The sequence below is a fragment of the Centropristis striata genome, chromosome 3 (genome assembly GCF_030273125.1).
Source record: "Centropristis striata isolate RG_2023a ecotype Rhode Island chromosome 3, C.striata_1.0, whole genome shotgun sequence".
NCBI lineage: Eukaryota > Metazoa > Chordata > Actinopteri > Perciformes > Serranidae > Centropristis > Centropristis striata.
Window position 1 is genome coordinate 35412497 of NC_081519.1, and position 27056 is coordinate 35439552.

The 27056-nt window shown below is 38.8% G+C and overlaps 1 protein-coding gene across 1 annotated transcript; it reads right to left on the reverse strand.

Moving 5' to 3' along the window:
• Positions 1-8027: 8027 nt before the first annotated feature.
• On the reverse strand, positions 8028-26191 carry mybphb (myosin binding protein Hb). The gene is made up of 14 exons (XM_059329643.1): positions 25885-26191; positions 24041-24103; positions 23779-23844; positions 23195-23329; positions 22342-22509; positions 17791-17879; positions 17519-17714; positions 15669-15808; positions 14858-15017; positions 13844-13980; positions 10497-10683; positions 10323-10376; positions 8452-8483; positions 8028-8367 (listed from the first exon to the last, which is right to left on the reverse strand). The coding sequence occupies exons 1-12, from the start codon at positions 26120-26122 to the stop codon at positions 10345-10347; spliced, it is 1611 nt and encodes a 536-aa protein (XP_059185626.1). The 5' UTR covers positions 26123-26191; the 3' UTR covers positions 8028-8367; positions 8452-8483; positions 10323-10344.
• Positions 26192-27056: the final 865 nt, after the last annotated feature.

The following is a 27056-nucleotide window of genomic DNA, read 5'->3' on the forward strand; positions in this document are numbered from 1 at the left end:
AAGCACTGGAGGATTTCTACATTTCTGTTGTTTTCAATTTTCTTCCCAGTCAACAACTCAGTGCCACAATTTAATTAAACAGGCTTAATGAAGTCGTATTCTACCATCTGAAATCAATAGACTACCTGACTCCCTTCACTGGACAGCTGGGAGAGCTGCATCACACTGACACTGCAGCTTTCTCCTGGGAAATCCATACAGTATATGGCTGCTTTTTGGGAAACACTGTAAACTGTACATCAGCATGAAATACACTAAATCTAATAGTTTCAAGCTGGAGTGCCAACACAGAAGCTAAGCAATGTACCGCTGTGGACGGAGGCAGCAGCTTAATGTACTTCAGCCATGTGAAACAGCGTCAATATTGGTTAAGTGTTTGCAACATCTAGAATATTTTCACTGCTTTATCTAGTTGACTCCATTGACAAAAACAGTAACAGTAAACTTCTGCATAAGCACAAAAAAATGACTGTTCTTCAGTATTAATACATTATAATGCATAATATAATTTAAAGTTTTACTTCTGCACAAGGACAAAACATAGAATTAATTTGCATGGCTGCAGTGGTGTAAATATCGACGATGCAGCAGGTGCAGCTGCACCAGGGCCCAGATGCCGCTAGGGGCCCAGGAAGGAAGGGAAAAAAGCAGCTGTCCAGAATTGCCACCGGCCCCTGTTTTTGTGAATGGAATAGCTCGGGGCAGGTCGGTAAGGTAATGCTGAGTGGCTGGTATGGGAGAGGAAATGATAATTTATCCAATCACCTTGATAACTGTCAGTCATGATGAGTCGCAATGACGTGACGTGAGTTGTTTCTCCTTTCAGCAAGAAAAAAAAGCAAGTGGATGAAGGTTGACAAGAAAAGGTAGCATCATCGTGTTAAGCAAGCCCAAACAATAAAGTGGCACGCAAAAGAGGATGGAAAGAAAGAAGCAGGATGAGGAGTGGCTGTGCGTGTGTGTGTCCAAGCGTGTGTGTGTGTGTGTGTGTGTGTGTGTGCTTGTGTTTAGGGGGTAGGGGCACAAAAAAAATATTTGCACCGGGGCCTGAAACCATGATGTTACGTCACTGCTCAGCCACCTAATATTATGGGATGATTGGACAAATTCTTCTTGTTTTTTTACTTGTGCCATTATGACTGATCTCCAGTATTGTTTAGATCAGCCATTCTCAACCTTGGGGTCCCGACCCCAATTGGGGTCGCGAGATGATTTCTGGGGGTCACCAAAAAAAAAATATATATATATAAATGCTCAAAGTTAATATTACATGACATAATTTCAGACAGGGAGATGTTTTAGTTGTGGTCTGCTTCATTATTCGTCCAAAATTTGTCGTATCAACTGAGTTTGTATGATCTGAACTGTGAGATTCTGTTCAGTGAGCACAGCGGGAAAAAAACAAACTGGCGCGTTGTTGCTTAACCGCAGCTGCAGTTTGCTAGCAGCTATAACTGATGCTGGAAAAATGGAGCGATGGCTGCAAAGAAAAGCTGTAGACTGGGCCAGCAGCAGCAGCAGGGGTCAAAGGTCTACCACCAGGAAGCCTAACGGGACCACCACCCGAGAAACGGAGGGCAGTGGGGCTCCGTAAATATCAGCCCAACTTCTTCAAGTATGGCTTTTCGTGCATGACAAAAAACAACAAGGAATATCCACAGTGTGTCATTTGCTCTGAAGTGCTGGCAAACGAAAGCTTGAAACCAGTTAAACTTCGAAGCGATGAACAAGCACTTTTACCCTGTAGTATTACAACACTGAACAGTAGATACAACTTGATACTTCTGTGTTTTGTCCTTTTGCAGATGCAAAATTGCTGTTTTTGTCAATGGAGTCTGGTGACTCTGACAAGAATTTCAGTTCCTCCTGCATTAACTTAACCAGGGCTCTTTGACAGCAAGGTAAAGTGCTGAAAATATTCCAGATATAGTGTATACTGAAACTGATGCGGATTTTATTTTAGGTGGCTAAATTACATTTTGCTGCTGCCTCCATCCACAGCAGTACAATGCTTAGCTTCTGTGTCCAAAACTGGGGGACATGCTGACGGCCACCTACTGTAGGAAATACACTGGCTAAGGACAAGTACCTCATACAACACCACTGCATTAAATCCAAACTGTTCACAAATACAAGAAAGAAAGCCTTCAACTAAACATAACAGCATCACCTCCTCGTTCCACCTTAACGGCCCAAGTCTTAGTCATATGAAAGTGTTCTCAGACAGTCTGTCCAGCTGATTTAACAGCAGTAACATTTGCTAATGAAAAGCAACGACAGGACGGTGGTCCCAGTGCCAGTTTCACCATTACACTTATTAAACCTTCTGGGATCGTTGCCAAAATCTCTGCAGCAAATAGCAGCTCGGCTCCCTCCAAGGAGGACGCACCATTTCATTGCCTTTGGCGTTACCCTTGACGTGGCAGCAGCCAGGGAGTGCTCAGTGCATTACCAACGATTGGACCAGCACATGAGTCAGAGGAGCTGCCAGCGTCGAGCCTTTTTTATGAACTTTCCATCTCGCCGTGCTTATTTGCTTCCTGCTCGAGGATGGAGAGGTGGAGAGAGAAGTTCTGATGGGATCCAATTATTCAGCCAGAGGATGTTTTGTGATTGCCTCGTGCTGGACTTCTATTTCATCTATTGTGATTTATTATCACAATAGATGAAACAGAGACGGAGATAATTCAGCGCGGAGATTAACGGTGTGCCTGGAGCAGCTTTCATAAAGGTGAAGCAGGAAGTCTAATGAGCCTCAGATATGAAATGAAGATGAAAGTGAGAATGAAACAAGACAACAAGAACAACTACAAGCTGTACTAAATGCTCTGTAGAGCGATACGAACATGCTCACAACGACAAAGATGTTTACAATGTTTAACATGTTTATCTTAATTTGGTGAGTTGACATACAAACATTCGCTTAATATCACTAAACACAAAGTGCAGCTGAGGCTGAAGAATGTTTTCAGTCATTAGTTTCCAGGTATTTGGTCATAAACTAAAGTGTTGCACCACTGGTGGAAGTGATATTTCTTTTTAAATTTAACACATAATGAAGGTACTTAATGTGCCAATGTAACAAAGTAAACCATCGTTTGTTTTTTGTCTTTTTAAATGCATCAGAAAATAAAAAGGTGCCTTCTAGGGTGTTCTAACAGTACAAACATGTTGTGAAATGCACTGTAGGCAGTGGTCTTCAAAGTGGGGTTCGGGGACCCCCAGGGGTCCTTCAGGGTATTCTAGATGGTCCCCAGTAAAAAAGAAAGGTGGAATTTATTTTTACTTTAAAGCCATCCACAGGAAAAACAATGACAGAATGTATGACTATTTTACACACGAATTTCATACACTTTGTTTCACAAAACATCTAAAAGCAAAAATCAAAATAGGGGTCCATGGTCCTGTGTGTGTCAGTTTAGGGGTCCTTGACATCGAAAAGTTTGTGACATACTGCTCTAGGGTGTCCTTCCAGTGGCAAAAACATGATAAAGTGTCTTCCAGATTGCCCTGAAATGGAGAAAACGTTATTAAGTGCCCTCAAGAGGGCTCTATACAGAAAACCTGATAAAGTGCCCTTCAATGGGGAAATGTGACGAAGTGCCTCGTACAAATCCCTAACATCAGGCATAACATGATCGAGTATCCTTTAGGAGGCTCCTTAATGGAGAACATAGATAAAGGGCCCCTATGTTGCTGTAACAGCAGAGAAAAGGTGGTGAAGATGCTCTCTAGTTTGCCCTTCCAGTGGAGAAAAGACGATGCAGGGCTATATCGCTGCCTCACCTGCTAGAAAACTTTCTGTGTGCTGCTGCCTCACCACATGCAGCTGGTGCCCTTTTATGTGAAGCTGGAGGAAGTGATTACAGTTCATTCTGAGGAGCTATGAATACAACAGTGCACCAAATTCAGTGGCATGTTACCAATAGTTGTTGAGACATCTATCTATAAAAGCAAGTGTGTGTGTGTGTGTGTGTGTGTGTGTGTGTGCGTGTGTGTGTGTGTGTGCGTGTGTGTGTGTGTGTGCGTGTGTGGGTATATCTCGCTGACCGTTAGTCAGACTGACCTCAGGTTTCGTATGTGGTTTGCCCATGGCATGAAGGTGTGCATCCTCGATTTTGAAGATTTTTGAATTCATCTTTCAAAATATCATTATTTACGTAGGACGTGTTACAGCATTGCACTGTTTCTGATCGGACTCCTTTTAGGGGAGCTCCGCCCCATTGTGTGATAGGCCTACACCTGGTCAGTAACACAATTCACTCTGGATTTCCACGCCTGACTCATCTCATCTGTAAGTCTATTTAGCCTACCTATCTTTCAGAGTTTTAAAGTGCACTACAAGATTCTATTTTCCAATAATATTCAAATAGTTTCCAGTGAATATCAATGTTCAATGTGTATGTGCTGGATGGTGTGTTTACCTTATGAAAAGTAAGTGTTTTATGGAGTTGCAGACGTTGTAGTGGTCTGCATGTAATGTGCAAATTCTGTTATTTGCGATTAGCATGCCAAGTGGAGATTTGGCTTTATTCACTTATTATGTTGCATTGCTATATAATTCAGGGATGATATTCATGTTGCTTAGTGTAATGCCCATAATCATTTGATATGAGATACTACATGCAATATAGTATATCAGCTAATTGGGTTCATGTTCATGTACTTTTAGTGCAGTATACTGCGTAATGTGCTATCTCACGATTAGCATGCTAACAAATACAGACTTCATACGGGCACTGTACTAGTTTCACTTAAAACCACATATATTAACCTCATGGTGGTGCTAGAGGAGAAGTCTGGGATCAGCAAAGTCAGAAAGATACTTTGTCTTGGGAAAATGAACGAAGATGCAAAATGCCATCTTACTCTATCCACTAGTTGTTTTAGTGTGGACCAAAGTGATAAACCAACAAACCTGTGAAGCATCACTTGAAATGTGCTGTTAGGGGGAGAAAAGGGAATTTTAAATATCGTCTATCTCAAAATAAATGGAAATTTAAATGTCTTTTAGCTTATAAAGCAGATCTAGGGGCTTTATAAATACTGTGAATGTATCAAAACACAATTGGACCTTATATATGTCGAAAGTGATGCTACAGTGCTAATATGAAGATGCAGAAGACTTGAAAGCACCGACCAATCAGAGCAGGAGGGGCTTAAAGAGACAGGCGCTAAAACTGAGCATTTCAGACAGACAGCATTAGAAAAATAAAGTGTTGTTTTAATACCTGAAAATGGGCAAAATATGTTCCCTTAAAAAGATTTGACATATCTGATGAAAGTCCACACAAAAAAATATTATTGAAAACACACAGATAAAGAAAAACTTAAACATCTCATCTCTCCACCAGTAAACAGAAAATACTGACATTATAAGTCAAAGCCTCTTTCACCCAATTGACTAAACTCAGGGGTTTTTGCAGTTTACGAACACAAAATAACATGATATCTCATTCCAGTAGTCAAGGAAGCCGCAAGAAATCAACTGAGATTAACAAATAATAATAAGTAATGTAGATTTCTTAATAAATGCACTTACCTACATTATACATCAGTGATTTAATAAAGATGTCATTGGAGGTTTGAAGCCTTCTCAGTGCAGGACCTAAATTAGACAAAGTCTCTCGCTCCCTGACCCTATTGCAGCATGTCAGCATCCAGGGACCCGCCAGAAGTAGGCCTGAGACCCATTACGGCTCTAAGCCCACAGGTTAGAGCTGCAACGGCACACATTGTGCATCACGACAGCACAGATTACTTTAGATATTTAGTTAAAGGATTGAAAATAAAATGAGCTGCTAATCATGTTGATATTCTTTAAATTTTTGATATATGGAGGCAGACAATCATGAATGTATTCTTTTTAAACGGCTCTTTTCCTGCAGATGTCATTGCTCAGTTGTAACAGCAGAGGGCGCCACACTCAAACAGTGAGAGTCAGCTTTTTTAGGTTATTCATTATGCAATACACGTCTTTTACTATCTCTAATAGTAAGAGTAAGTGTGTGTACTACTGGGAAACATTATTCCTGCACAAAATCTGTCACAAACCATCTGAAAAGGGTCATTTGAAGCTGGTGTTTTTGATTCTTTTAAATAATGAACACATACCCCTTTTTCTGTTTGCTTTTACCCCACTTTCATGTGTGATTTCTGTTCCACCTTTTCAGCTTTCTACTGTAACATAAAAGCACATTTTGCCGGTAGAGCCACTCGTTCCTAAAATAACCTGAGCGAGATGGAGCACCGAGGCTAATTCTGTCCGCCTCTGTGTGTGAACCCATGTGTCTGTGTAACCTGGATATCTCTGGCATCCCGCCCCGTATCACTATGTCAGAAACTCAGAGTCCAAATAGCTACAAGATCAGTCTATAAACTGGTATTATTATTATGGGTGTCCTGGCATACTGTGATGTACTCCTGGGTCTGTATGAGCCAAACGATTCTCTCCAGTCTGCAGCCAAAAAGGCTTCAGCTGCTGAGTGAAACTGTAGTGGAAAGTAATTCAATCAATCAGGAGACACAGCAGCTCTCAGAGGGACTTAAAAAATAGATTCTGGAGCAGTGTTTGTTGCATTATAGTCTAAATCTGAGGTTGTATTATGAAAGGTTCTCTAACATTTGGTACTTATTAAAAGGCAAAGAGAAGTTTAATTTAAACCTAAGTACATTTAAAATTAGTTTTTAATTCATTATTGGAAGCTTTATTTTATAAAAATACTTTACTGTTTGCATGTCTCTGGACACATTTTTGCATTTGTGTTATTCCTAAATTAGTAGCAAATGTCAAAGTTATTTAGAGGAAACCTAATGGTGATTATTAGAAAATATTATAACAATATATGAAAGCATTACTAATCCTGAAGCTCCGCAGTTACTAGTTAAAATATCTTAAATCAGTATGAACAAATCGTATGAAATACACAATCTATGTAAAACTACATGCAAGATTGTCCTTGTTTTACTGCTTTTATTAAGTTCTTATTAAAACTGCAATTATTTAGAATAGGTTATTATGGTAAACACATTAAGTGGAGACACTACAAGGTGAAATTAACTAGAAGATAACACCATGAAACCTCCCCCCAGTTGATTTCTTACATTGAAACCATTTTTTGTTTTATAAACTTATTTGAAATGTTAATGTAAATGAGGCAGTATCTTATTAAATATGTGCCAATTTGCATCCATTTCCTAAAATAAATCTGAACATGTGATAAAACCAGGCTAAAAGTTTTTTGTTGACATATAAGAGTTAAAAAGTTTTACAGAAGGAATTTGGGATTTCTCTTTTTTATCACTCAATAAGTCAGAAAATACTGCCAACTGCCAGGGGAAAAAACTGTTTTTGCCATGTTTTTAGAAATAAAATGTTCTATAAATCAGGCTATTAATAATATATGAACAACTCTCTCTGTAAAAACCATCAGAATATAGAGAGGAACCAAACAGTACATTTTGGTGCAGTAAAAAGATTTCTGGCTCAGAAATTGAGAAATAAAAGCCTTTAAATGTATGCACTGTCAAATTCCTAGATTTTGCAAGACACTTTAGGTGAATGGGTAAACTTTTAACTACCCTCGGCTGGAGTTTCCTCCATGTTTCAGATCTCTTGCTAATTCAAAAGATTAACTAGTAATGTAGCTGCATGATCACAAGTTGATCATTTGAATCAGCTGTGTTCGGGCAGCATAAAACATGCAGGACAAGTGGTAATACAAGTCTGAAATTGTATGTGTAAATCTGCAAATGATGCACACATCTAATGCTTATTTTTGGCAAATTTAGGTGAAGTCTGCAGATGCTAAATAGGCAAAATGTAGTAAAATAAAACATAAATGTGTAGTCTGGATGTTTTATTTTACAAGAGTCTGAAAGAAGGCAAGTTTTGGAAGCAAAATAGCCCAAAAAGTCTCATCTTAAGTCGTATTTTTACAGGGTTTTTTTTTTTTACACAATACTAGCCTTTACACTACTTCTGCTGAAGAGTCAAGTTAAAAACCACACTGGATTCAAAAAACAAAACCAGAAATAAAATTATTTATTGATATAAACACGTAGATGTTACATGTAGTTCTCCTACGAGGAACAGAAAATAATGCTGCAGAAGTGTCGGTGTAAACCTAGTTAGACTGACGGGATGATGAGAATTTAGTTAAATGGACAAATCGGATCGTTGGGGAAAAAGCTGACTGTGGACATGGATATGGACTTAATAATGTAGTGAGCGAGTAAAGGCATAAAGCGACAACAATTGTTCATCATAACACAGGGTAACTCTCGGCGAGAGGTCACAGGCAACAACCCTTTGGTAGTGTGGTCTCCAGCCATATATACATGTTCGTACAGGAACCCAGCACCTTCCTGTGAAAAACAGACGGCAAAGACTTAAAATCTTTACTCAACTTTGTGCACGACAGTTTTAGAAACGCTAAAAGTGTCACTCACCTTTTGCTGCAAAGGCCTCATTCCTTCTGCTCCTAATTTGGGATTGCAACAGATGAACAAATAACGACAACAGGTGTTAAAATGGAGTCACAGAGACGCAGAAGAAAAGAAAATAAGGCATTTAGTAAACCTCTGGAGTCACCGAATGCATGGGCGCATGACTTTATGATGTCACGACGTAAAAATGAAGCAGCGTGTTTCCCTGCTGTCACCTTCCCTCTAAAGCACAGGCTTTGAACTCCATGCCAGCTTTTTGTTTGACGATGAGTAAAAAGCAGAGATATTTAGTATAAAAGTATGCTATAGAACTAGATGTTATCCTCATTTTACCTCTTATATGTTACATTTGGAACATTTAAGGTAAAAAAAACATAAATTCAAAATCTGATTTTATGTTTTTTGGTTTCTCTTGGGTTCAAACTTCGATCCAGTAAGTCAAAGTTAAAAATAATTATCAGGTTATATAGGTGAGATTGTGCTGAATAACATGATACCAACATGGCATGGTAAACATTTCTTAATTGGTATATACAGGCAGAATGACTCCACACACTGCAAAAAAAAGGGTTGTCTGATAAACACATCTGAGGGAAATCATCTTGCTGCATGGACAGGACAAGACTTCCTGAATTAACATTGTTAAATCTAGAAATAAGCATGTTGAACACTTAAAATAAGAAATTAACTCTTGAAACAAGATAAATTATCTAACACTTTATCTTGGTGAGAAACAAATCATTTGCAGTTCAGGGGTAAAATAAATCAGAATTTATTTTAATATATGTGTTGAAAATAAGCAGTTACTTATCCAGGATTGTATAAAAATACAACATTACACAGATTAAAGCTCCAAAATGTTCAAACTTGTGTTGAGAAAGGTAAACCTGCAGATAAAAAGCTGTTTCTCTGTCTAAAGTCTAAAGGTGGTCACTGCTGCTGCTGCTGCTGAGTCGAGGAAATGTGATTAAGTCACCTAACCGAGAGGACGAGGAGCCATTACAGATTTAATTTATGGGAGCTACCGCTTGGACTGTTGCAGTGGCAGAGGCCACCTTCTCCCAGTTTAGTGTCTCCATGTATGGAAAGAAAGTCGTGGAGACAGCAGGACTCATATACCATGTAGGTCAACATGTCCATCACATCCTGTCTAATTATGAAGCTCCTAATGTATTCATTTCACAAACATGCAAACGTCCAAAACTAAAAAAATAATAGAAATAATACAGCCTTTAAAACATATTTTGTATAAGTGTACTTTCACTGTTAAGTCACTTCTTAAAATGTAATTATTGTATTATTTATTTTTTCAATTTATTTACTTTACTCTTTGTCATGTAGCTCATTTAGCTTAGTGTTGTGCTTTTTTTTTTTAAAAGTTTAAATTATTGTATTTGTATCTTTTTTTCTTGAAAAGTACTTTGTCACTTGTTTTGATAATTGCTATTAGATAAAGTGTATTATTATTATCATCATTAAATATTATTATTGATATTGTTCTTATAATAAATATAATCGATATTAGAGCTATATTATTATATTTATATTATTATTATTATTATAATTAATAATAATAATAATAATAATAATAATACATGATCATTTATATTTTTTTGAGGTTGGCACTTTTCCTGATAATATCTGGCCTGTCACTTGTTTTGATAATTGCTATTAGCTAGAGTGTATTATTATTATTATTATTATTATTAATAATAATATATATATATAAATATATAATACATATATTTAATATTACAGTTAAATAGTATTATTATTAGTTATAGTTATATTATTATTATTAATTTATATATTAATAATAATAAATTATCATATATATTTTTTAAGGGTTGGCACTTTTCCTGATAATATCTGACCTGTGAGATTGTGAATGTTGACTTATTTCTTCTCTGCATCTGGCTGCACCGGCTCTGTTTAACACAAAAGCACAACAAAAGTTATTAGCTTTCAGAAAGTTCAAGCAATAGCTATAACTTAAAATTTAATTTTCACATCCGTAAATATTCAAAAAAGTTTTTTTTTAAACTTACGTTTGACCTCCAGCTTGCAGCTGATGATTGCTTCTCCGTGATCGTTCTTGGCTTTGCAGGTGTACACACCACCGTCAAAGTTTCCGGGCTTACGGATCTCCAGAGAGCAGATTCCCTGAACACACAGCTGCCTGTACTTGGGGTCCTCTCCGATAATCATCTGGTTCTTCAGCCACTGAACCTTGGGCTGCAGAAAACAACAGATGTATAAATGAGTCAAACGTGTGACTCTTGCACCTCACACATAAACAGCCAGCCGTGTTGTTTCTATTTATGTTTGTGCGACTTGACTGAAGTGGACACACAACACACACCCGGTTTGGGACTTTTATTGGCACTGACACGGGGCCACACAGGGAATGTTACACATGTGACCCCGCTTCCTGACCTGTCACCCTCATAGCGTCTCCTCCTCCTCCTCCTATTCCTCCTCTCTGGCTTCAAAAGCAAAGAATACCTCCTCTCTCTCTCTCTTCACTCTCCTCTCCTCTACGCTACCGTCCTGTTGGCGATCTGCTGGGATTGTGAGTCCAAACGCGAGGTGAGAGGCTCAGACAGCAGGCTAACAAGGCCAGGCGATGATCTTACACATTCTCAGCCCCGAGCCAACACACTGACAGCGACGGTGAGCGAGGAATGAAAGAGATGTTCGTTAAAAACTCTCAGTATTTCCCCTCCTCGACACCTCGATACGATTATTCAGCTGCTGACAGGAACGCCACTGATCGCACACTTCAAATAACAGCCAGCTGAACTTACATAACTGCCATTTCCCAAAACATACCATTAGGTTTTTAATGGGTGGCTTCAAGGGATTCAGTAATTTCCAAAAATTTAACCATTAAATGTGTAAAAATCAGCTTTCAGTCATTTTGTTAAGATAATTTATAGCCGTGTTTCCTTTAGGGGGAAGAGTGGCCACCGGGAAAGCCTCAGGCCACGGCCTCTCAAATGTCCGCTCACTCTGCGTGTTTCCGTTAAAAAAAGGCCCCCAGAGGGATTTATGAGACTCCGGGGGACGCAACTGTGGCCGCCGTCGCTAACTTTGCACAAGTAGCTGATCATAAACAAAGCAGCATGGCTAATTATGCACAGTCTCCACTGATCATAAACATAGTGATCGTGAATTAACCGGCATCGCTAACTGTCCGGTTCTTGTTGTAAACAAACAGAGATCGCTAAGTGAACACCTCCTGCAGCAGCAGGACATAGACTGTACTGCTACAGAGTTAACTGTTAGCCTGATAGCAATTTGCAGACTGGATGCTAAGGGTTTAACATCCCCTCCGGCTCTGCAGCTGGGAGAGACTGCTGCAGGAGGACTGTGCTGCTTCGACACACTGGCCCCCGCGGCTTGTTAAGAAGAGTAAGAAGGAGTCTCCAAAAGTCTCCAATAACACCAGAAAAAGTCACTGGATTTGTCGCCAGTCGCTTTTTTGAAAAATTGTCACTAAGGGGGTCTGAAAAATCGCTAAATATAGCAACAAAGTTGCTAAGTTGGCAACACTGCTTCACCGGCTTTTACAAATGGCGTGTGTTGTTGTGGCGTCGAGTACTACGTCACATCCTGATTAGCGTTCTATCTAATCAGCAACCAGGCTTTTCTCAGGGGAGAAAAAAGTCCCGTCAAAAGACGGCTCCAGACGGCTCATATTCACATTGGGGCGTTTTGGCGAGTGAGACCCGCCTCATTCCAGGTATTGGGCAGGAGTGGACACACCCTTTTTCAGAGTGAGCAATAGCCCAATTCATAGCGTTTTCAGTTTGTTTGTTGTCAGCAGGATTACAGCAATGGTCCACGGAAAGAACACATTCAAGTTTGGAGCAATAATTATTTTTACTTTCATTAATATCTGCAGATAGGGCATGACCTTGGCGGAGGCCTCTGCCGAGATCGTATTTTATTTTCTCTGGCAGATCTACGGAGAAGATCTGGTAACTCAGACAGCTCTCCACCTGCTGGGCTCGTTACAACCATTTATTTAAAACAAGGCGGGTTTATTAGGATGAGTGATGTCCAGCGCAGCTCAACCTGTCAAACTAGGCAGCGATGATCAAATTTGAATCAAGATTCTGTTGCTGCGTTGAACATTTCAATATGGTAGCTGATATACACAGGTGCATCTTAATACATTAGAATATCAAGGAGAAGTCAATTTCCAGTAGTTCTAGTCAAACAGCCCCAACCAAGTATTGAGTCATATAGATGGACATACTTTTCAGAGGCCAACATTTTCATATTAGACATACTTTTTAAAATTGGTCTTTTGTAATATTCAAATTTAGGTCTTCATTAAATGTAAGCCATAATCATTATATTTGGAAGAATAAATTAAGACATTAAATGTTTCATTCTGTGTATATAATGTGTATTTTCCACCTTTTGAATTGAATTACTGACATAAGTTAACTTTCTATGATATTCGAATGTATTGAGATGCACCTGTATATATACAGGTGCATCTCAATATTCATATATTCACATATCTCAAATATATACAGTATACAATATACTATAAATATATATTATATTATTATATATATATTCAAGACACTTATATTTATAAATATATCTTGCAGCAGTGACTACTCAACAATTTGATCCAATGAGCCTGATTCAACTGCCAATGTCACAGTGGAGGAACAAATAGATTTCATTCAGGTTTTATGGCAGTGCTGGATTACAGCAAATTTTTTGTGTTTCTCCCAATAAAACATGATGTATAGACTCTTTTGGTGAAGATAAAAGCCTATAAATAACATTATTGATAAAAGTATAGAAGGGAACTCATGTGGACATAAATCAGAAGCTCCTGTACCATGTCAGGGACAGGCTGAAACATATAAAACAATTTATGAGCTCTGTTGTCTGGAAACCAAACATGTGAGACAAACAACATGCAAACAGAGAAACTGTTTAACCCATTTAAGCTGGAAAGCATTATCGCATTTCTACCATTAAAAGCGGGGGCGCTGTTGCGTTATTCTACCATTAAAGCCAGGAAAGTGGATATGACGTTTTGTAGTATTTGTAGTTTTTTTCCACCTATTTTCGGTCTCTTGTCCAATGAAATGAATCAGAATACAGATATAACAGCTATAAGCTCTCAAATACTTTTTGAATTTCATTTCTATCTGCTACAGAGGCTGAAAAATCAATTATTTAGTAGGAAGTGTTGACACTTCTGTTGAATTTCCAGAAAAACTTCAGGTTTTAGGAGTTTGTTCTAAATTGAGGATGTTTCCAGAAAATTACAACAAAACAGAGTTCAATTGCTCACTTTTTGGTGTCATGAAACTGTGACGAACATGATACTAATTTATAAAAAACCAAACTGTTACTGTACCTTTGGGGATCCCCTGACGGAGCAGAGCAGCTTGGTGCTGTAGCCGACGGTGGTGGCTCTGTCAGACATGTTGGTGGTGAACTTGGGCGCCTCGCTGAAGTTGCGCTCCTTGTACTCTGGAGGTTTGTAGTCGATACCTGCAGCGTGGATGAGAAACACACTTGATCATGAAGCTCCTACTGAACACATTAGCTGATAAACTGTGTGTCAATACAGTCTACTTTTAAGTTTGGTTGAATTTCCGAATCAGTAACAACAGTTTATTTGATGTTTTTGTACCCAATGAACAATCTAAAGATTGGTTGCATGATTGCCATTTTGCACAATTTTAAGAATATACTGGATACACTGGTATTATATAAAACTAGAAGATCTAAGGAAAGCGTGTCAGGAAGTTGTCGAAATAACGCTGCAAAGTTAGGCTTTTTTTATGTTTCATTCAAAAAATTCACAGCAGTGAAGCTGAGAAAATGCTGCAGTTGTTGTCGTTCATACATGTTTGATATCAGTTCAGTTCAGTTTGACTGAATACTTTGTTGTTCAGTCTGTGGGTCAAACCCACAGACTGAACTTGTGCACTTGTGTGGGTGTGGAGAAATAAAAAGACTGAATTGAGATGAACAGACTCTCTTATTTGACAAAACAACCCTACATTGAATTTAATTTTGTGGACACAAAATGCAGTTAAACAGTTAAATCGCAATACTCACCATATCGCAAAATGCGGAAAATAGCAATAATATTGTATCATGACTCAAATTTTGGGATAAAAATCGTATTGTGGGGCCTCTGCTGATTCCCATCTCTACTGCGCCACATCTCAGACTCCTTTAAAAGGGACGTTTTTAGACTTTAAAGCTGAATGAATGAATATTACAGCGCCAGAAGTTAAGAAACTGTCAAAAACTAAGTTAAAAGTGTCCAGAAGGATCATTGAGATCGTAGCTTTGCAGGAAAAGGATACAAAGTAATGCATAACTGTCAGAGTCTCTGTTGCATTAAAGAGGAAGTTACCTGTCTTCAGGATCTTGGCCTCCTCCTTTGCAACGGTAGCGTCTTCGCTGATTCCACACTTGTTTTCAGAAAACACTCTGAACTTGTAGGTGTTGCCCATGATGAGGTCAGAGATGGTGGCATTCAGTCTGTGGTAATGCTCCAACACAGTGAACCAGTCCTATACACACACACACACACACACACACACCAAGGTTAGTATAGTTAACGAAAACTAACAAAATAACGAAAACTAGAATTGAAAAAACATTTTCATTAACTGAAATTAAAAAAAAAAAAGTAATTAAAAAAACGATAACTAACTAAAACGGTATTTTGTGGTTACAAAACTAACTAAAACTAGGTAAAATTATAGTGAAAATATCCTTCGTTTTTGTCTTTGTAAACTCTTTTCATACGTAAACCTTTTTGGTTGATATTAAATCTATTTCATCCATCTGGTTTTATGACTTAATAAACTTATTGGGGCTGAGATGGATGAGACAAAGGAAATAAAGGCAACATTTAGTGTGACTTTTTAATTCTCGCACCCAAAAAAAACTAAACTAAAACTAAGCCCCCCCTCCAAAAAAAAAATAAAATAAAAAAAAAAATAATTAAAACTAGCAAACTCACTCTAAAAACGAATTAAAACTAACTGTATCTGACCCAAAACCCAAAACTATTACAACCTTGACACACACAGCATGATTCAGGATTCACTGTGTGTAATAATTATTATGCAGACAGACAGACAGACAGAAAAAGAGACAGACAGACAGACAGACAGGCAGACAGGCAGACAGACAACCCTTTCATGCTGTAGACTTACTCCGGTCTTTTTGTCGGCCTTCTGGATTGTGTAGCCTGTGATTTCTGTGTTTCCGTTGTCTTTGGGTGCGGTCCACTCCAGAGCCACGTTGAAGCCCCAGGTGTCCACAACCTTCACAGAGGCGGGAGGTCCGGGAAGCTCTGTGAACAAACGACAGGTTTTTAATCTGATCTCAGGTAGAACAACTAATTCAATATTCCACAGCAGAGATGTAAAGACTGACACTGAAAACAGATTGATTGGCCGAAGAGGCGCTCTGTGTATCTGCGCTCGATTGCTCTGCCTCAACTACCCAGATGTTCGTCGCAGAAAATTGAAACTGAATTTTGCAAACTAAATTTGAATTGTGAGAATTGAATGTTTAGTTCCAAAATAATAAATCAAATTTCAAATTACAATTCAGATTCAGTTTTTCAATGCAATGATTCTAATTGAACAACACAAATTCTAATTATGTGATTCAAAATCTGTTTTTTAATGCAATAATTCAAGTTAAGCAATTCAAATTAAAATATAAATAATTCAAATGCAGTTTCTGGTGGCACATATTTCAGCCCATAGAAACCTGAATATTTTTTAAGAAGGCTAAAAACGCGTCTTTTAACTTTAGCCTTTATCTCCCTACTACAGACCTTACCCTCTTCCATGAAAAAACACACTGAAAAACAGCAGACATCACGGGCCACTGCAATACAAAATGAACACTGAAGGCTTCTTTCTTTCACAAACATAATAATAATTCAACTGTATATGACATAAAATGTTGCTGCTAAATGAAAATTCCTTGTTTGTATACACAAACACACCCACATATTTTGTTGTTTTATTGGTCTATTTATTACTATTTTCTTCTTTATTTATTCTATGTTTCACTTCTTTTTCTTTGTACTGAATGGGATTGCCCACAACTTTCGTTGTACTTTGTATAATGACGATAAAGATTCTGATTCTTTGATTCTGATACTTGAAAAAACTGTGAAAGAGAAGCCTACTTACTGAATATATATATATAAAAAAGGTTAAAACGCATCTTTTAACTTAGGCCTTTATCTCCCTAATACAGTTTTTATGCTCATTCTTTGTCTATTTCCATGTGAAGCACTTGCAATTTCTTTATTAAAATCACTTTGAGCTGCATTTGTTGTATGAAAGTTGCTCTACGAAGAAAGTATTATTATTATTAATTATTACTATCTCTGTTTACATCCGACCACATTAGGCCTATATTAGACCTTCTGTATTCTTTCGATATTATACATGTCATATACCACTTATATATTTAAATATTGATTAATTGATGTTCATACTACTACATGCAACAACGTATTTAACCTATTTAACATGATAAAATATATTTTCTCCAATGTGCAATATCTGTAAAAATGCAAAGTACTTTCAGGAAAACAAACAAACACAAATAATTACCATTAATAATAAATGCCAAATAGCAGAAATGTATGTATATAATGTATATGATGTGTATAGAATATATGTATATCTCTTATTATGTCCTATTTACTTCTATATCTATGTGCCTGTATCCTGAGCTGCTGTGACAACTAAATTTCCCCAGTGCGGGATAAATAAAGTCATATCTCGTCTCTTATCTTATCTTATTGCCGGTTCGAATCCCGGTACTGACAGGTCTAGGACTGAAGTGCCCTTGAGCAAGGCACCTAACCCCCCTGCACAGCTCCCTGGGCGCAGTAATGTGCTGCCCACTGCTCCTTGCATGGTGTGTTCACTTGTGTGTAAAAAAGGATGGGTTAAATGCAGAAGTTCAATTTCCCCATTGTGGGATTAATAAAGTAATCTTCTTCTTCTTCTTCTTCTATTAACATTTTGCTCACCAACGATCTGCAGGGTGAGGGGAGCCTTGTCCTCGAAGTCGTCCACCTTCACACACATCTCGTAAACTCCGGAGTCGTCTCTCTCGGCTGCGCGGATGAACAGGATGCTGTCTCTGTCGCTGCTGCGGATGTTCACCCTCTTTGTGTCCAGGGCCTGGCCGTTCTTTAACCAGGACACCACGGGTTTGGGTTTACCCTGGAGGACAAAAAGAATAAACATCAGCGACGAGCTCATTGAGTTTTGTTCATCGTGTGTCTACAGGACAGCTTACTGTGAAGGGGATGGTCAGGTTGATCTTATCTCCAACGTGAGCGACGTATCTCTGCCTGAGGAAACGCGGCAGGCGGACCTTGGGGCGATCTAGAGAGAAAAACAACAAACGATCAGGATCGTATCAGAGACGAGACAACACGGCATGAAAAGTGTCATGGAATTAATTTGAAGATGTATTTAAAATATCAGACATATGGCAGTTTAAATATGCATCAAACATGTTTTGATAAGCACACAGAAATCTGACCAACAGTCACAGTCTCTTTACGGGAAACTTCTGCTTGATTGAGATGTGAACAGCTCTGATTTAGGAAATCCCAAGTGTGCTCTTATATCAAGTGTTTTTCATAACAGGAAATTACAGGACGTTGAACCTTAGTTACACAGAAACAATGACACACGAACCTGCAAAATGAAAAAAGAGACACAGGGCGTTGTGTCTCTCAGTGTTGTTCTGACTTTTGGATTTGTCTATCATCTGTTTTTGAAACTTGCTAAATAAATCCCGCACAAGGCTGCTATTCGAATCTACCTGGTCGTCAGTTGTTTTTCTTTAAAGATTTTCTACAACAAAAGGATCTGTTAGGAGAGAAACAAAAGGATTTAACTTTCTTTTGTGAGCCACAAATCTTGAAGGAATCGATATACCGGCTGAGCTCATTTTAAGCCACTTTTATCCAGAGAGTTTTCACTGGTGCCATGAGGGTTCATCTGTGCTTAAACTGGTTGTAAAAGTCAGTTATTTTAAGTCTTTTTTATCTGTCTACTCAGTGGTGCATACCTTTCCTTTTCTTTATTTAACGGTGTGATGTGTTAAAGCAAGAACGTGGGACGAGTGGGACCGTCATAGATCATAATAAAGGTAAATAAAAATACTGAAGGACTGGAGTCTATTGAAGCAGGGGAGTTTGTATTTGTATTTTTTTTTTATTATTAGTTTGTATCAGTGCATGCTGGTATTTTTGCAAAATGTATTGCTTTCTTTATTTTTTTTAATGCTTGGTCGATTAGTGAATTGTTGCATCTGTTTAATGTACAAAAAATATTGAATAAAAAAATAAATAAAAAATTATATGATATATACTTTTTTTAACTTCATGGATTTTTATTTATTCTTTTATATTTTTGTAACATAAACAGATGCAACAATTCACTAATAGATCAAGCCTAAAAAACAAATATATATATATATAATATTTTTATTATTATTATTATTATTATTATTATTAATAATAATATTTTTTAAATATATATTTATTTGCATTACATTTTTTTTTAAATAAATATATGTATTCACTCCACCTCTGGGGACATTTTTAAATGAAACCTTATTTCTTTATCCGTTTAGTTTCTGTAATTTGTTTCTAATGACCTTGATCTATTTTAAACATTTTATTGTTTACTGTTGTCATTTTTAGTCTCACAAATTATTTGTTTGTTATTTTTTTGTTTTACTTTCTTATCTGTGTTGTTCTAATCTTGCTGCTCTGTGAAGCATTTTTGGCTGCATAACAGTATAAAAGGTGAGTTGAATTTGTTTATTAAATATTTAGTTAAACTTTAGCAAATTTTAACTGTGTTGCATCAATCATGTTTTTTTTCCCCTTCATAGTTTATTTTATTATATTTATTGATGTATTTCGTGGAAAAAAAGTACAGAAACAAACCATGGGGGGAAAAAATTAACGTCAACTTACCAAGCATTAAAAACGAAGTAGAAATGAGTAAGAACTTCTATAAAGATTAAATAATAATAAGAAAAATAAAATTTGTATCATATATACAACTCACAAAGTCCATAATGTCCAAACCAAATATTCACCCAGAGTAAATCAGATATAACAGAATGGGAATCTAAACCTTTAAAGATCTAAAGTGATAAGAGAGGATCAGAGGTGTTTCCCTGTCTCCCTCCATTAGCTTATATAATCATCATAAAAAGAGGATCATGACAGTTTCAAATGATACTAAAGCTGCGTCGAGGCTCATTGGTAGAAGTGATTTGGTGAGAAGCACCACCTGCTGAGTCCAGCACAGCAACATTTGTCAGGACTCTAAATAAAGAAAGCGTCCTGCAGTATATCACCTCGCCTCCTGACACATGATGGGAGGCTTCAGTTACTCCCACTCACACCAGAATGCATTAAAATCTCAGATAAATTAAGCAGCTGATTTGTAATTATAAACTGGAACATGAAGGATTTGGTGAGAAGACTTTAAGATGTAAATGTGCATCTGTGTATCAGAATACAACTACAGCATGTTAAGTGTCTTATCACTTCATTCGGAGAGGATTAAACTTAATGAACATTCTCCCTGTAAAGTCTGTGGCATGCTTCAAAATAAACAGTGAATCTCTGGAAGTGTCATGAGATTTGGGCGTCACCTGAGAAGTTAGCTCCGTGTCCACCACCCCCACCCGCTGGAATTTACCAGCCACCCCCCCCCAACCCCCTATCTCCTGAGCACCACCTGCTCACACTCAGATCACTTGTCGCCATCGATCTCGCAGAAAGCACCCTGACACTCCCCACAGCATGAATCCTGACCGGGGATCACAATGCCATGCCGACCCCTCCTCAGACAAATCTGTGCTAATAGCGGGGACATCCCAGCTATTTTTCCTCCAAAGCTTTGTGGTCGTTTTGTCGGAAACCATTCATGAGTTGTTTCTATAAGCGGCGGACCTCCTGCTATGGTGTACACGGACGTGACTCTTGAATAATTGCCAGTCCTGCTGGGATCGAGTTGCCATTCCTCTGTGTTTGGCTCTCCATTACGCATAACGATGATTTGTGAGTGAGCCCAAGTAACGCAGCTCCTCTTTTTAAAGCCCTCGGGGTCTAATCATCGTTTTACCGGCAAATACATTTAGATATATCGTCTGTGATTAGCACCGTAAGGTGTACCGCGTCAGTAAAACCCATCAAGTGTGTAATTCTCACACTGTGGTGAGGTGGATCAAGTCAAAGTGGAGACGAGTGAGAACGCCTCAGTTTTAAACTGTTAACACTTCAGGTATGTGACAGCGGGACTCGCACAGCTGAGAAGAAAACATAGCTGAGCTGCTTCAGTTTGTCTCCTGCACTTTACTGCTCCCCTTTACCCCAACGACTGCTCTGTAAAGTAAAGTATAGTTCGTGTCAAATAGAAGATACAATATTTGACTAACTTTACAGATAAATTAAGCCAAACATGGAGCATAAGAGAGGAGAAGTTAAATCCCACAGATTACTCAGAGACTCAGTCTATCATGTGTCCTAATGTAATAACCCCATTAACATTTTAAACTAGAACGGCACTCAGAGATCACAGACCTCCGTCAAGGCCGCTGCTGCATTCACATGCTCCTGATTGTCACATTTACTACGCTGACAGGTTGTTCTTCTGACTTTGATGTGTTCATGAGCTACAAGTCATATTGTAGAAACAACATGGACGCTGCAAAGGAGAAATGTTGCTTCTTTTAGTGCTTTAAGAACACGTTGGTGGCTGTTATTTGTGTGACAACAAAGTTCAACGGATCAGATTAGCCAAGAAACATGGTCAGGAACTACTTTTTCCAAGTATACCAACACTGCATAAAGGCAGCACAAATTGTCTTTCTTTAAATTTAAATGAATGGGCTTTTCCTCGGCCCATGCTACATCATTTCATGAAAATCGGGTCAGTAGTTTTTAAGTAATCTTGCTGACAAACACACAACATGACCTCCATGGCAAAGGTTATAAACATTTATACGTCTTTAAAAATAGACCAGTTTGCAATTTGATTTTATGTCTTGATCATGTGGATGTAGATGTGTTAGATGCAGATTAATGTCTTATCTGGGGCCAACATTTAGAGAACAAGACTGAAAAAATGGCCTAATGATGACTTTTAGAGTCTGATTTCTTACTAATTTGTGATGACTTTGTCTCAATAAAGTTTATAGTTATTATGTTTGTATGTTTTTGTGTATGCAGTCTTTAGTGGCTTTCATATTCACCTCATTTTCTATTTAGTAAATAATGTATTTGTGCATAGATTTGGTTTATTAAGTTCTCTCACTTTTCTGGGCCCATTTAGTAAACTTTCCACTGTTTCCTGTGTTTTCCTGTACGTAGTGAATGCTCAGGTTGTTTACTTTTCTTTTAAACATTACTTATCCATGTGATGCATCTGAGCTTCCATGTTTTGGAATTATAATGTTTTTCTCCCATATATCTGACATACAATGTTTATTTAATGATTGTTCTTGTTTTTTGGGTGTCTATGTGAACTGCAAAAGTGGATTTTCCTATTTTATGCTGCTTTCTACCTCTGGTGCACATTAAGTTAAAGGTGAGCATTGAATTTTTTTGTTTTTATGTTGTGTAAAAATGTGATCTTTCACTTTTATTGTATAACTTATCAACTACTGCAAAGAGAGCTCTGCTTTCAGCTGGCCATCGATTATTAAATAAAGGTATCTATCATATATCTATCTACATTTGTTATGCTGTAATTGCACATTGAGTTATTTCGACACATGGAGTTATGTTTCAGCTGCACGTTGCACGCTTCTTACCAGCGACCTCCTTCACCAGGACAGCCTCGGGGAGGGCGAGCGGCGGGCTGCGGCCTCCGGCGTTCACAGCCACCACACGGATCTTCAGACGGTCGCCGGTGGTCTGGTTCTTGATGACGTAGCGGCAGGACTTCTGCAGGTCCTCATTGACTGCTTTCCAGTCCTCAGCTGAACAGGAACATAAAAAAAATTTAGGACAAACTGACACTATTCACAGATGTGTTTATTTTGATATTACAGGATAAAGACTGTGATCAGAGAGTGTGCTGCTGGGAAATCTGCAGATTTAATTCACACAGAATTAACAAATGGGGACAGTAAGCGATGTGTGTCGTGCAGCTTTGTAACGGAATTAGACTGATTATGTTTGACACAAATCATTATTATGGTATTAGACGTGGAATTGCTGCTCAGTGGGCGAACAGCTTGCCCTGTCGGCTAAATCGAGCCCGCGCTGAGCAGCCGCTGATATTAGCTTAGGGCTGTAAGTCTAAAAGCAGGACCTCCAGCGAGAGGTTCAGCTCCTGAAATGCCTCTTTCCTTGTAGGGAGAAGTTAGGTAGCTCATGATATAACTCTGCGAGTGACACTTCAGGGACAGCTGCAACCGATATGGCTGACCCACATTAAAACAGCAATTTAACATGTTCCCTGGTGCCTTTAAAAAGCATTGAGACTGTATAGATAGCGATATAGAGATCACAGATTTAATGATACTTCCTGTAAAAAAGTAAAATTAGCTGCAGAAATGAAAGCTTTCAAAAGGTCAGCTGGCATTTTTGTCACAGTGTATTAATAATCTAACACACAGGGCAGCGTTCAGTGTACCCGGTCCAAAGCAGAGCAGGACTTACTTCCATCCTTGCAGATTTCAATGGTGTATCCATCCAGACCGGAGGGTCCGACCACCTCTGGCTGGCTCCAGATGATGGTGACGGAAGTGTCGTTCTTATCCTCAATGAACAAATCCACAGGGATGCTTGTAGGCTCTGAATATGCAACAAAATAATTGTATTATTCAGCTGCAAAGTGGCAGAAATTGATTCAAAGTCGAGGTTCAGAAAATGTGATGATGTAGATCTTTACTTTAACTCGGGATGCACCTTTTCCAACCCCAATATCAATAACAATACCAGTACTGATCCGATATGTGTTTATTATTGAGCTTTAAGCATCAGTGTGTTGAAGCGACTGGGATCATTCTTTAATGTATAAGGGCAACATCAGGCTTGAAAATGTAACTAATAAATATATATAGATTTAGTTGTAGTGAATTACTGTTAAGTGAATGCATAATAAAGAAATGAATCAAACAGATCGAGCTATCTGAATCTGTATCCAGTTCCGGTGCATCCCAACTTTTAACACTGAAACAAAAAAAAAAGAAGTGAAGAGAGAAGATTCTTTTCACTTGTTTCCTTCCTGGGTGGAGGGTTACCTTTGGGTGGAGGTGGTGGAGGTGTGGGTGCTTTAGGCTCTTCTGGTGCAGCTTCAGCAGCTTCAGCTGATGTTAAACAGGCATTTGCATGATTATTATTATTATTTGCAGCGTGTAATGAGCAGAGCGATGCCACAGCATCAAATAAAATCCAGTTATGAACCTCACAGCTCTACTGTGCTAATACATAAAAAAAAGCTTTTTTTTTATATCCATTTTGTCTGAAAAAAAAGGAGGGAATCAGGAACATGTTGTGCTTTACCATCAGCAGGTGCTTCGGAGTCAGCAGCGGGAGCGCCATCCTCTGCGGCGGGAGCGGCAGCAGCTATTATTAAATGTTAGATATTAAAAATTAGCGCGTGAAGCAGATGGTGACATGTTTTAACAGCAGAGTGATCACAGAGAAGTCAGTTAGTGCCGTTACCTTTAACGTAAAGAGGGTGAATATTCAAAACGGACTAATTTATCTTATATCTGTTGTGGCTCATGTGATTTTCTTTACCATCAGCGGGGGCCTCAGCGGGGGCAGCTGGCGTTTCTTCTGTAGCGGGAGCGGCGGCTGGTGTTAGAGGTTAGAGCAGGTCAGTGAATGTATAACAATTTGAAAAAGTCAATTGTGATTTTTTTCAAAATGTTATGAAAGAGGTTAAATCTATTCAAATAGAAAATGAGAAGTTATGAGTTATCAAGTGGTGATTGAGACACTCCTCTCATACCATCAGCAGGGGCCTCGGCGGCCTCGGCGGGAGCTGGCGTTTCTTCTGTAGCGGGGGCGGCGGCTGATATTAGAGGTTAGAAGATATCAGGATTAGATATTAGTGTCAGTAGCTGGAATGCAGGAGGTGGCTGGCTCAAGATTTACTTAATAAAATGCATCTTATTCCACTTTTTTTTTACCCTCAGCTGGGGCCTCGGCAGCAGGGGCCGGCGCCTCCTCTGCAGCAGGAGCAGCAGCTGACATTAGACGTTAGAAGATATATGCATTAGGAGAAGTTATATGTTAGTGCAGGAGGATTAATAACACAAGATCTAATAGTCTGTTTAACCCTCAGCAGGGCCCTCAGCTACAGGAGCTGATATTAGAAGTTAGAGGACATTTAGCCATTAGATATTAGTGAAGCTATTTCTTAAGGTTTTTTAAAAATGCAAGATCTTCTGTGTTCGTGAAGCTATCTTTCACTGTAGGAGGTGCACAGGTGAAAAGATATATCATACAAGATGTGTGTTAATACACTGATAGCCTGGTTTTACCATCAGCAGGGGGCTCAGCTGCAGCAGCCGGGGTTTCTTCTGCAGCAGGCGCAGCAGCTGATAGAGGTTAGACAGATATCAGTAGGTACGTAACATTTTGAAAACGTCATAATAATGATGTTTTCTAAATGTTACGAAAGAGGTGAATATGTTAAAAAGAAAAGAAAAGAAGAAAAAGTTAAAGTGAAGAGAAATAGGTGACTCCTCAGGGTGTCATACCATCGGCGGCGGGCTGTTCTGCAGCAGCTGGAGCATCAGTGGGAGCAGCTGATGTAGATATTAGATGTTAATATTAGAAACAGTGAAGAGATTTTTAATGATTTTTTAATATGCGTTATACGATGTGATATAAAAGGGAGCACATCAAACCAGTGCCACCACCTTGAACCTTTTTATTTTCATATTTAGGTGGATTGATTTTTGCTCTTGAGGCTTCAAGGTGGAGTTTTCACTGAGGTATATAAGCGCATATTAAAAACTCCTTGACAAGTTAACATCACACAGTTTTGCAGAAGGAGAGCAATGCGCGTTTGGAGCGCATTTGAAGCGGAAAAGGCGCACGTGTTTGACGCTCAGTAGCTCGGAGACCAAGCAAGCGGTTTTTATGCAGTAATCATGCATTTTCCGTTTACCGTCGATCTCTATATTTCCTTACCACCAGCACGTTCACGCTGCGTAAGTGTGCGTAAAAGTTACCGCGTGCTTACCATGAGGTGAACCGACTACTTTGGCTCTAATTAAAAGGTTAAACAACTAATCCAAGGCTCATCCGCTGAGAAATACACTGAAGATGGACTGTAATGCGGTTATAACCGGTAAATTATGGCTCTCTCGCCGCTGCGCTCGGTGCATTACCATCTGCGGGTGGAGGGGTGGGGGCTTTGGGCTCCTCAGCTGGTGGGGCGGCGGCGGCCTCTCCCTCGGCGGGGGCCGCCTCAGCAGGTGCAGCTTCTCCCTCAGCGGGGGCTGGAGCAGCTTCAGCCGGGGCAGCCTCGGCAGGAGCGGGCTCGGGGGCCGGCTCAGGAGCCTTCTCCTCCTTCTTGGCTGGTTCTTTCTTAGCCGCCTTCTTGATGGGGGCAGGCTTGGACGGCATGTTGGCGGTTGCAGCTAATTCCCAACTCGGTTAAGTCCTCAAAAACTAGATCCAATGCCGTTATTTCTGCGGGGGTGACATGGTTATATAGGGCCGAGCAGGTCCAGGCACCGCCCCCAATGAACGACATGTAACGGATACTGAAGTGCAGGTCTGACTCAGACCTGCATGTCTGTTTGTCTCACTCATTAACTGCATCAGTAACTGAGCCACCACATTAACCTTAACCTACTTACATAAAATATGTCATACAAAACACACAAACAGACAAAACATGTGAGATATGAAACTTTACCAATTATAGCTATAGTTGGAATTTATGGTTATTATTTATGTGGTATGATGATTATGTTTATGATACTCAAATCACCTGATTAAAAATTAAATTAAATAAAATAGCATTACATTGTATATGATTATAACAGTGATTCTGCACTGTGCCACGGGTCTTTAAAAAGTTTTCAGATTAAATGTATGAATGATGATATAGCCTATAAATGAAAATTCTTATGGTCTACAAATGTAATTTCTTATTTCGATTCATGATTAGACTTTTATCAATCTCAATTTACTTACACAAACTATTTTTAGGCCTATTTTATTGACGTTCCAGGCTAGGGATATAATTGTTTTGTTTTTTTCCCCCAATAAAAAAAAGAAAAAAAAATCCAATTGTTCTAATAGACCATATGCGTTATGTGAGAATCATGTTTTTTGACTTTTCAAGCGCTTTCAACACCATCCAACCCAACATACTCAAAAATAATCTCACAGAGATGGGAGTGGACCTTTCCTTCATCTCCTGGATCACAGATTACATGACAGGAAGACCACAGTATGTCAGGTTGGGGAACTGTGTTTCTGGGACATTAATGAGCAGCACAGGGGCTCCACAAGGCACTGTACTGGCTCCATTCCTGTTCACACTGTACAC